Genomic DNA, 12,164 nt, shown 5'->3' on the forward strand with positions numbered 1-12,164 from the left:
TTCATGTATTTCCGATAGTTTTTGTAGGTTCACGTTGGATTGGTTTTCGAATTGATTTTCAATAGCAGAAAGCTTCAAAATATCAATTAAAATTCAATTAAATACCAATCAATGGCCAAATTGCGTCAGTCGCCTACGATGAATGCCGAGATGGAACATTAAACCGTTTAATTGTTGCCAATCATGATTGTTGCAAGCATACCCAAATTGATAATATTTTTGGCATGTTTTTGTGAGAAATCGCAAGTGATTTGTGGCCTGGCTGGACAGGGAGGGGGTGTGACAGGGCTCCTATTTAAATTATAACAATTAGTGCCTGCCACACCACACCGCATTTCCCCTCTCACGATGCCACTCATGGGTGTCGATAAAGTTGTAGGCCGCCGCCGCTCGTCGACGCAGATTGAACCGTCGCGGCCGAAAACAAAATAAACAAAAACTAAATACTTATGAAAGGTCTCTCTCCCTCTCGCGGAGAACGAGGAACAAGGACAGAACGAGAGAGAGAGATGGAGAGAACAACTGACCAATCAACTAAGAAAACAAACAGTCAGCCATTTTCCTTGGTAAGCAGCACAGCTATACACACGCTCCGTGGCAACGCCCCCGCGGAGAGAGAGCGAGAGAGCAGCGCAGACGCAAACGCTGGCGACACAGTTGTCAACCGCATGACAGCTCCAGCGCGCGCATAATAATAAAGTCATATCGGGGCCTAACAAGGCCTCAGAAAAGCATAGAAGCGGGTGTGTGTGTGTGTGTGGGGGGGGGGGGGGGGGGGTGCTGAGTTGCTGTGGGGCCGAGGGGTGGCGAAGGCGGAGTGAGCGAGCCAGCGAAACCGGTTAGCTTCGCGAGCATTTGCTGTCGGTTTGCTCTGGCAGGTGACAACGGGCCCGTGGCCAGCATCGACATCAGCATACGCCGCTCCGAGAGAGAGGAAAATCGATCAGCAGTCCAGTTCAGAGTCTCTATTCCACCGTGTCTCTTCATCGTCACTGTGACACAGGGGCTGCTGTCTGTCACTCACTCCTGCACCACTCTTCTGCTGCATAGTAGTGCTCGCTCTGTCTCGCGCACGCCATGGCCCGCCTCGGACTGACTCTCTCTCGCTCGCTCCGACCTGCGCTCAGCTGACAGTTCAATCGGTTCGTCGTCGCTCGGCCGCTGCTCGTCGCTGCTTCGTCGCCGAGCCCGGCAGCAGTGATTAGTTAATTTTCTCGTTGCGCTCAAACAGAACAGACGTGCGGTGCGCGTAGCAGAGTGTAGAGAGTGTACGAAAACAACAAAGAGTACGAAACGAAAACAGAGCCAAGTGCATCGCGAATTGTGGCTAAAGCAGTAGACAGTGCGACTAGAGAGACAGTGCAGTGTCCAGTCCAGCGACAGACAAGTGCGTGGCTCCGTGGTTCCCAACAAATGGCCCTTGAGGATCGCTGCAGTCCACAAACAGCGCCCAGCCCACCAGGTTGTCACCCGCACTACGCCGTAACCAGCATCTCAGCCACCGCCCTCGACATGAGTCTGCAGCACCATCCCCAGCAGAGCCCGCCACCAGCGCCGGTGGCCGCGCTCTACCATCAGCAGCAGCAACAGCTGCAGCACCTGCACCAGCTGCAGCAGCTCCAGCAGCTCCACCAGCAGCAGCTTGCTGCCAGCGCCGGTGTCTTCCCCCATCCGGCAGTGGCCTTCGAGGCAGCGGCAGCCGCCGCCCACGCCGTTGCACTGCAGCAGCGCCTGAGTGCCAGCGGATCGCCTGCTTCCTGCTCGACCCCCGCCTCGTCCACGCCGCTGACCATCAAGGAGGAGGAGGGCGACTCCATCATGGGCGACGGTAGCTTCCACAACCAGACCCACACCACCAACGGCACGGCCACCGAGGACGTGGAGGACGACGACATCGATGTGGATGTGGACGATACTGCCGCAGGACGCCTGCCTCCGCCGGCCCACCAGCAGTCCACGGCCAAGCCCTCGCTGGCCTTCTCCATCTCGAACATCCTCAGCGACCGCTTCGGAGACGCAGCACCCAAGCAGCAGACACTAAAGAAGCCAGGATCGCCAAACGCCTCGCTGGAGTCCCAGGCCAGCATTTTCCGGCCCTTCGAGGCCAGACGAGCAGCCGCTGCCACGCCCTCCGCCTTCACGCGGGTGGATCTTCTGGAGTTCAGTAGGCAGCAGCAGGCAGCGGCTGCTGCAGCCACCGCCGCCATGATGATCGAGCGGGCTAACTTCCTCAATTGCTTCAACCCGGCCGCCTACCCTCGCATCCACGAGGAGATTGTCCAGAGCCGTCTGCGCCGGAGCGCCGCCAACACGGTGATCCCTCCGGCCTCCAAGATGAGCGAGTCCTGCGCTGAAAAGTCCGCCCTGGGCTCGCTCTGCAAGACCGTCTCCCAAATCGGCCAGCCCACAACGACCACGACCTTGCCCCCGCAGCTGAGCAGCTCCAGCAGCCTGGCCAACAACCTGGCCAGTCCACCGCCCGCCATGATGATCGAGCGGGCTAACTTCCTCAATTGCTTCAACCCGGCCGCCTACCCTCGCATCCACGAGGAGATTGTCCAGAGCCGTCTGCGCCGGAGCGCCGCCAACACGGTGATCCCTCCGGCCTCCAAGATGAGCGAGTCCTGCGCTGAAAAGTCCGCCCTGGGCTCGCTCTGCAAGACCGTCTCCCAAATCGGCCAGCCCACAACGACCACGACCTTGCCCCCGCAGCTGAGCAGCTCCAGCAGCCTGGCCAACAACCTGGCCAGTCCACCGCCCGCCTCCAATGCCTCCACTATCAGCTCCACCTCGACGGCCACCAGCTTATCATCCTCCAGCTCCTCGGGCTGCTCCTCGGCCCCCAGTTCGCTGAACTCCTCGCCCAGCAGTCGCCTGGGAGGCAGTGCAGCGGCCAACGCCAGCAGTCCACAGCCCCAGCCGATTCCACCACCCTCTGCCGTGAGCCGCGACTCTGGCATGGAGTCCTCGGACGACACCCGCTCCGAGACGGGCTCCACGACCACCGAAGGCGGCAAGAACGAGATGTGGCCCGCCTGGGTCTACTGCCCCCGCTACAGCGATCGTCCCAGCTCAGGTTAGTAGCTATATCTATAAAGTGTGAAGAGGGGGAACTGCATAAAGATGGTTCCGCAGTCCACAAAGGAATATTAGATTCTATGCGACACATAAGAACGGGATCACCCCCAAGGAGCGGCAGTCTTTTATCCAGCATTGTTTTGGGTCATAAATTCGAAGGACACTGCAACAATTAGGAGACACGCGGAGAATGACAATGACTTCAATTTCAACATCGACTTGGACTTGGACTCTGAATCCGAATCCGATTCCGATTCAGGGCCGCACGCAGTGCAGCGCTCCGTTTGAAGAGACGACACTTTATGTGACAACATGGGGCGCAGGCAGCGTTTGCTTATCGCCGACAAGGAAGCGGAGTAAGAGTGGGAGTACACTACCAGAAGATCGTAGTTCGAAGGTCTGCTGACGATTGACGGGGACGGGGGCACACACACACAAAAGAGGGAGAGACGCAGGAAAACTCTACTCACCCTCCATCTCCGCTTTTCCCGATTTTCCATTTTTATACCCGATACCCGATATTGTGGTATATTAGATTTGTGGTAAAAGTGGATGTGTGTAACGTCCAGAAGGAATCGTTTCCGACCCCATAAAGTATATATATTCTTGATCAGCATCAATAGCCGAGTCGATTGAGCCATGTCTGTCTGTCCGTCTGTCCGTCCGTCCGTCTGTCCGTCCCCTTCAGCGCCTAGTGCTCAAAGACTATAAGCGCGAGAGCAACGATGTTTTGGATCCAAACTTCTGTGATATGTCACTGCTACAAAAATATTTCAAAACTTCGCCCCGCCCACTTCCGCCCCCACAAAGGACAAAAATCTGTGGCATCCACAATTTTAAAGATATGAGAAAACCAAAAACGTAGAATTGTAGAGAATGACCATATCTTTGAGACTGCGGAATCTGAATTGGATCGTATTATTACTATAGCCAGCATCAAGAAAACAATTTCATTTTTTCTCGCCCTGTCTCTCTCTAACACACACGTAGCATAGGCGGCTTTGCTTAGAGTAAAACATTAGCGCCTAGATCTCAGAGACTACAAAAGCTGGAGCAACCAAATTTGGTATCCACACTCCTAATATATCGGACCGAGACGAATTTGTTTCAAAATTTCGCCACACCCCCTTCCGCCCCCGCAAAGGACGAAAATCTGGGGATATTCAAAAATCTCAGAGACTGTTGAGGCTAGAGTAACCAAATTTGGTATCCGCACTCCTGTTAGATCTTACTATAAAACGTGTATCTGAAAATTTCGCCTCACCCCCTTCCGCCCACACAAAGGACGAAAATCTGTTGCATCCACAATATTGCACATTCGAGAAAACTAAAAACGCACAATCATAGATAATGACCATATCTATCAGATTGCTGAATCTGGATCAGATCAGATCATTTTTATAGCCAATAGGAACAAATCAATTTGCAGTGGCTACGCAGCGCCCGACGTCACGCTCAGACTGATTTTCTGTCTTTCTCGCACGCACTCTTTGTCGTGTCGTTTAATATTAGCGGCGGCTGCCGGAGGAGAGCCATACTGACTTAGTATCGGGTATAAATGTAGAGTTGCGGTGTCCGCAGCAACTCACAACGTTCCCCCTCGTTTATGAGTGGAAATGGCTTTTTAATTTGGTGTGGATGCAATCGATGGCATCCCATAAACGAGGCGTTGATAGCCAGTCAGATTATCGCAGAGTGGAGTGCCTCTGCCGCTCGAGAGGAATTAATCAAAGCATCATCCCGCTTCGAGTCAATTTAATTATAATTTACAATGTGAGGAAATCTAATAAGCACTTTGACAGTCACTCTCCATATCTATCTATCTATCTATCTATCTATCGTGGATGGTTCGCACTGCCAATTAGATTGAGAACCGAGATCACCACTAATTGGACGGCTGAAAATTTGCCTAAAATATGCCTGCCTGCCTGCCTGGCACATTCCCGGACTCGAGGCCGAGACCCGAGTTCGTTAGACCCGCCCGGGAGCCCTCTGACAGCTGACAAATTGAACACTTCCCCGCCATCACGCAAGAAACTGGGAAATAATATCATTAATATTATTAATCACATGTGAGACATTTATGCAAATGCGTCCAAAAACTAAACTCCGTTTTCTCTTTTACTTAAAGGACCCCGCTACCGCCGCCCCAAACAGCCAAAGGACAAGACCAATGACGAGAAGCGGCCACGCACGGCCTTCTCCAGCGAGCAATTGGCCCGCCTCAAGGTAAGCATCACACACAAGCACACACACAGTCCCATGTGGAAGCCATAGATCCCTTGTTGTGTCATATTTGCACCAAAATATTTACACATATTTTCCGAGACCCCCGCGGCGTTTGCATCCTGGCAAACGCATGTCCTGCCCCGGTCCCCGGTCCGTACTTAACCAATTAGACACGCTCATATCTCACCCGGACTTCCATCTACTGGCAGTCTGTCTTCGGGGTGCCTCTTTCAACTCAAACCGCAAATAATTGATTTGCCTTACCTACCTACCAGCCTCCCATAGTAGATCCCATCCGTATCTGTGCCTCTGTACTCATCCCAGACTCCTCTCTGATCTTTCTACTTGCAGCGGGAGTTCAACGAGAATCGCTATCTGACCGAACGGCGACGCCAGCAGCTGAGCGGAGAGCTGGGCTTGAACGAGGCCCAGATCAAGATCTGGTTCCAGAACAAGCGGGCCAAGATCAAGAAGTCCAACGGCTCCAAGAACCCTCTGGCCCTCCAGCTGATGGCCCAGGGACTGTACAACCACAAGACGGTGCCACTGACCAAAGAGGAGGAGGAGCTCGAGATGCGCATGAACGGCCAGATCCCCTAAAAAGGGGCTGGAATCGGTCGGCCAGCGAACAGAGCGGGAGTGTGTGCAACAAAAATGGCAGGGGGGGCGGAGGAGGGTACAAAAGGTTCTCATGTGATATAATTGTAATATATTATCATCTATTATACATTAGCATATAAACCATAAGTATCTCTAGCGAATTCGATGTGTAAGTTGCTGGCGTATTTATTTAACCATCCGAAGATAGAAATCGGAAAGCGGCTATCGGATATCCCGTATCCGATCGATCCGAAATTTTATATTCTTCTAACACAAAAGCTTCAACTTTCAAGCGTTTATTCCTACACATAGATATAGTGGAAAATTACTTTATATATATGCTATATTCAGTTCTCTATCGCCTATGTAATCTCTGTAAATTAAGTAACTTAACTGTTCCCTAGCTTAAATCCTAGTTTAAACACCACAGCAGTCCCCTGAGGACTGCATTGCTATGAAAGAACAGAGTATTTTTAGTCGTTAAGTCTGCAAAGTGTTATGGATCCAATAAACGCACAGAAAAGATACAAAATACTTAACAAAAAATACATGTGCTAAAATCAAGAAAAAAAATCACAAAAAAACGAAATAAAAAAAGATTTAAAAAATGTTAAAACTGAAAAAAAAACCGATTTATTTTATAGGGGGAGTTTCATCCCAGACCTATTTCCCCCATTCCCAAAGTGTCAGATCAAAGGCCGGCGGTATTTTGAATCATGTAAATCCTGTCACCAGACCAGAGGGGGGGTGACGGGGGGAAGCGCGCGACTAACTAATGCCGCTAATTGCACAATCAGTATCAAAATCGGGGTCTCGTCTGGCTTGAGTGACGGCAACAGCATTGGCCACTGCCATTCCGTTTAATTAAAGACAAAATTTTCATATAAACAAATATCTGCGAGAAGACAACAGAGAACAAGGCCCCGCCGACGCGACGCGACGGACCATCAAAAAGAGGAAAAGCCGCAGGGAGTCGACATCAAATGATTTATTAGACCGCTGTTCTCGCAGTGAGCGGCGTTAATTTGCTGAAAATAAATGCAGAAAACGCGAAAATGTGCATAGATCCCGGGGATCTCGCGGATCTCGGGGATCTCTGGGTAGATGGGCAGCTGACATTTACTGGCAAGCGTTGATGTATATGCCCGTCGATCCGATCATCGCTGCCTGCCTATGCCAAACCAAACGCTAATTGCAGCAACTTAAGGATCGCCCAGAGGAGGGCAAGAGAGGAGCTTGCATGTCTCTCAAGGCGGATTTAAATCAGCCGTATTACAGAGGCGCAAATCCATTTGTGAACGTAATGAACCAATTAGACAATTTACCCATTAGCAATACACACCCCACACACACACACTAGCGCTGCCCCAATCTGTCAGACTTTTTATAGATATTCGTGTGTGCGGCAATCGTTTAGCTGCGAATCGAATCACATAAATGCGGGGATCCATTCAGATTTGGCTTTTACATTGAATACCCTTTTCTTGGGGGAGTTATCAAATTTCAAAGTACTTATTCAATGAATTTTAATAGCCATCCCCTCTAATGAATCATTTAGCCTAAGTATATTGATTCATCGGTTTGATTGTGGGGTAACCGCCGCTCACGACTCTATCTTTCATGGGACGTAGAGTGTTTAAGTGAGTAATCGCATAGGTAATTGAGTGTATTTTAGTTGGGCCATCAAAGCAATGACCAATTATCTGTATAACTTCAATCGATTTCGTATTGTATATAGATATCATAGTACAACGATGGGGTCAACAAATCGCTGGGAAAGGTAGAACTTTCTCTTCTGTCGGATGGGAGCTTAGGCTGAAGGGTATTCGGCTGCCTCTCTCATTAGTTTTTGTTTGTTTCGATATCAAAGCAAACACTTTCAACACTTCTAATTAGCAGAAATTGCCAAGTGACAGACTAAATTTCGCTTTCAGACAGCCAAAAGGAATGGCATTCCAATTGCGCATACAATGTAGGGAGCATTTGGCTCTGGAGTCGCGACTGAAGATGTAGATGGATATATGGAGATGCAGATGGAAGTGGAGTTATGGTAAGGGGATGCGATCGATCGAGCGAGCTATTAACGAGGGGGAACGTTGTGAGTTGCTGCGGAGACCGCAACTCTACAGTTATACCCGATACTTAGTCAGTATGGCTCTCCTCCGGCAGACGCCGCTAATCTTAAACGACACGACAAAGAGTGCGTGCGAGAGAGACAGAAAATCAGTCTGAGCGTGACGTCGGGCGCTGTGTAGCCACTGCAAATTGATTTCTTGCTTTTGGCTACAAAAATTATCTGATCTGATCCAGATTCAGCAATCTGATAGATATGGTCATTATCTATGATTCTGCGTTTTTAGTTTTCTCGAATGTGCAATATTGTGGATGCAACAGATTTTCGTCCTTTGTGGGGGCGGAAGGGGGTGGGGCGAAATTTTGACACAAAATGGTCAAGCTCCGATATCACTGGAGTGTGGATACCAAATTTGGTTGCTCTGGCTCTTAAAGGTTCTGAGATTCTTGAACTCATATTTTGCAATTGGCAAAACAGACCATGAAACCTGTGTGTTAGAGAGAGACAGAGCGAGAAAGAATGAAATTGTTTTCTTGATTCTGGCTATAATAATTATACGATCTGGTTCAGATTTTGCACTTTAAAAGATATAGTAATCTTCTACGATTCTGCGTTTTTCGTTTTCTCGTATCGTCGAAATTGTGGATGCCACAGATTTGCGCCCTTTGTTGGGGCGGAAGTGGGCGGGGCAAAGTTTTGAAATATTCTTGTAGCACTGACATATCACAGAAGTCTGGATCCCAAACATCGTTGCTCTCGCTCTTATAGTCTTTGAGCACTAGGCGCTGAAGGGGACGGACAGAAGGACAGACGGACGGACGGACAGACGGACAGACAGACATGGCTCAATCGACTCGGCTATTGATGCTGATCAAGAATATATATACTTTATGGGGTCGGAAACGATTCCTTCTGGACGTTACACACATCCACTTTTACCACAAATCTAATATACCCAATACTCATTTTGAGTATCGGGTATAAAAAGTCACAAAAAAACACATATGCTCCATAAGTCAGAGGCCTCCCCAGCCGCATGCCCCTGCCCTGCCGTTCCGGCCTGTGTGTGGGCGCATCCCCTGCCGCAGCATCCATGCAGTACGTGATTTATGCGCCTTTGACGTTGACTACATATACAAACGAGGTGGAACGTTGTGAGTTGCTGCGGACACCGCAACTCTACAGTTATACCCGATACTAAGTCAGTATGGCTCTCTCCGGCAGACGCCGCTAATATTGAACGACACGACAAAGAGTGCGTGCGAGAGAGACAGAAAATCAGTCTGAGCGTGACGTCGGGGGCTGCTTAGCCACTGCAAATTGATTTGTTCCTTTTGGCTACAAAAATGATCCGATCTGATCCAGGTTCAGCAATCTGATAGATATGGTCATTATCTATGATTCTGCGTTTTTAGTTTTCTCGAATGTGCAATATTGTGGATGCAACAGATTTTCGTCCTTTGTGGGGGCGGAAGGGGGCGGGGCGAAATTCTGAGATAAACGTTTTGTAGTGAGATCTAACAGAAGTGCGGATACCAAATTTGGTTACTCTAGCCTTAACAGTCTTAGAGATTTTTGAATATCCCCAGATTTTCGTCCTTTGCGGGGGCGGAAGGGGGTGTGGCGAAATTTGGACACAAAACGGTCAAGGTCCGATATCACAGGAGTGTGGATACCAAATTTGGTTGCTCTGGCTCTTATAGGTTCTGAGATCCTTGAACTCATATTTTGCAATTGGCAAAACCGAGCGAGAAAGAATGAAATTGTTTTTTGATTCTGGCTATAATAATTATACGATCTGGTTGAGATTTTACAGTCTAGAACATATAGTCATCCTCTACGATTCTGCGTTTTTGGTTTTATCGTATCTTTAAAAATGTAGTTGCCACAGATTTTCGTCCTTTGTGGGGGCGGAAGTGGGCGGGGCGATGTTTTGAAATATTTTTGTAGCAGTGACATATCACAGAAGTCTGGATCCAAAACATCGTTGCTCTAGCTCTTATAGTCTTTGAGCACTAGGCGCTGAAGGGGACGGACGGACGGACGGACGGACGGACGGACGGACGGACAGACGGACAGACAGACAGGGCTCAATCGACTCGGCTATTGATGCTGATCAAGAATATATATACTTTATGGGGTCGGAAACGATTCCTTCTGGACGTTACACACATCCACTTTTACCACAAATCTAATATACCCCAATACTCATTTTGAGTATCGGGTATAACGAGGGGGAACGTTGTGAGCTGCTGCGGACACCGCAACTCTACATTTATACCCGATACTAAGTCAGTATGGCTCTCCTGCGGCAGACGCCGCTAATATTGAACCACACGACAAAGAGTGCGTGCGAGAGAGACAGAAAATCAGTCTGAGCGTGACGTCGGGCGCTGCGTAGCCACTGAAAATTGATTTCTTGCTTTTGGCTACAAAAATGATCCGATCTGATCCAGATTCATCAATCCGATAGATATGGTCATTATCTATGATTCTGCGTTTTTAGTTTTCTCAAATGTGCAATATTGTGGATGCAACAGATTTTCGTCCTTTGTGGGGGCGGAAGGGGGTGGGGCGAATTCTGAGATATACGTTTTATAGTGAGATCTAACAGAAGTGCGGATACCAAATTTGGTTACTCTAGCCTTAATAGTCTCTGAGATTTGTGGATGCCCCAGATTTTCGGCCTTTGCGTGGGCGGAAGGGGGTGAGGCGAAATTTGGACACGAAACGGTCAAGGTCCGATATCACAGGAGTGTGGATACCAAATTTGGTTGCTCTGGCTCTTATAGGTTCTGAGATCCTTAACTCATATTTTGCAATTGGCAAAACCGACCATGAAACCTGTGTGTTAGAGAGAGACAGAGCGAGAAAGAATGAAATTGTTTTCTTGATTCTGGCTATAATCATTATACGATCTGGTTTAGATTTTGCACTGTAGAAGATATGGTCATCCTCACCGATTCTGCATTTTTGGTTTTATCGTATCTTTAAAAATGTGGATGCCACAGATTTTCGTCCTTTGTGGGGGCGGAAGTGGGCGGGGCGAAGTTTTGAAATATTTTTGTAGCAGTGACATATCACAGAAGTCTGGATCCAAAACATCGTTGCTCTAGCTCTTATAGTCTTTGAGCACTAGGCGCTGAAGGGGACGGACGGACGGACGGACAGACGGACAGACAGACAGGGCTCAATCGACTCGGCTATTGATCCTGATCAAGAATATATATACTTTATGGGGTCGGAAACGATTCCTTCTGGACGTTACACACATCCACTTTTACCACAAATCTAATATACCCCAATACTCATTTTGAGTATCGGGTATAAAAAATACAGAATACAGCATCTGAATCTGAAGGCGCTGTCTGAGATGGGGAGTCCCTCCCCCCCTTGGATATCACGGGACATCGGACACGTGTCATACACATCGCTAATTGCATTTTTGGGGTGGTGTGTGGTGCATTTTGCAGTTTTGTAGTTGTGGAGATAATGTTTTTTATCCCCAATCGGCCGACTAATTATTTCGAATTAAATAAAACTCGGCGCAGAAATAAAATTACGATATGTTCTTTAATGCGTGACATCCAAATTGCAAGTGTGGCTTGCCTGCCCTTTACATTGCTGCTCCGATCGCTAAGCGCAGCTTCGCTCGGCCGACGTCGGTAGGCAGAAGCATAGCGGAGATGGCGAAGAGCGAGCTGGCAGAGAGCGTTTAGCAGGGCAAGCAAGCGCAAAGCTTTAACAAACAAATGAGTGACATAGACATAAGTAACAAACAAAATAAGCGGCTGAGGGCCAAGAATTAGGTGCTATTTGGCAAGCAGCTAATCGGCTGGGTTCTGCTCCGAACATTCCCCCCCCGTTGGAAGGCAAAGGCTTTCAACAGATCCATCCTGAAGGGGCAGAACCGCTATTTTTCCAACGGCCCTCTTGAAGATGCTTGCTTGGGCGCAGCTGGCGGCTACGCTGGGATGATCGTCGAACGCAGCAATCGGCGCTTCTTTACGAAGGCGGCTTGTCGTGATTACGTCTTGATCATCGGGAACCTCTGTAATTGCATAGAATGGCAGGAAATTTGGCAATGTAGGAACTGTTGAAAGTTGAATTTCATTTGGCGTGGATATGTAGGTTTTTAATATATGGAAAAGTTCGCGCTGCAGTTCCTGATTCTCCGATCGCA

At 48.8% G+C, this 12,164-nt stretch overlaps 1 protein-coding gene across 1 annotated transcript; it reads left to right on the forward strand.

The window, feature by feature from the left end:
- Positions 1-1,191: 1,191 nt before the first annotated feature.
- Positions 1,192-6,488, forward strand: LOC117191391 (segmentation polarity homeobox protein engrailed-like). The gene is made up of 3 exons (XM_033396274.1): positions 1,192-3,076; positions 5,210-5,307; positions 5,659-6,488. The coding sequence occupies exons 1-3, from the start codon at positions 1,414-1,416 to the stop codon at positions 5,905-5,907; spliced, it is 2,010 nt and encodes a 669-aa protein (XP_033252165.1). The 5' UTR covers positions 1,192-1,413; the 3' UTR covers positions 5,908-6,488.
- The last annotated feature ends 5,676 nt before the right edge of the window (positions 6,489-12,164 follow it).

The sequence above is a fragment of the Drosophila miranda genome (genome assembly GCF_003369915.1).
Source record: "Drosophila miranda strain MSH22 chromosome Y unlocalized genomic scaffold, D.miranda_PacBio2.1 Contig_Y1_pilon, whole genome shotgun sequence".
Classification (NCBI taxonomy): domain Eukaryota; kingdom Metazoa; phylum Arthropoda; class Insecta; order Diptera; family Drosophilidae; genus Drosophila; species Drosophila miranda.

What these genes read in the sequence shown, in the direction of transcription:
- LOC117191391 (XM_033396274.1), top strand. Translation starts at nt 1,414, where the DNA reads ATGGCCCTTGAGGATCGCTGCAGTCCACAAACAGCGCCCAGCCCACCA. An exon ending in CAGCGATCGTCCCAGCTCAG is followed by an intron (nt 3,077 to 5,209) that starts GTTAGTAGCTAT and finishes TTTTACTTAAAG; the next exon opens with GACCCCGCTACCGCCGCCCC. An exon ending in AGCAATTGGCCCGCCTCAAG is followed by an intron (nt 5,308 to 5,658) that starts GTAAGCATCACA and finishes TTCTACTTGCAG; the next exon opens with CGGGAGTTCAACGAGAATCG.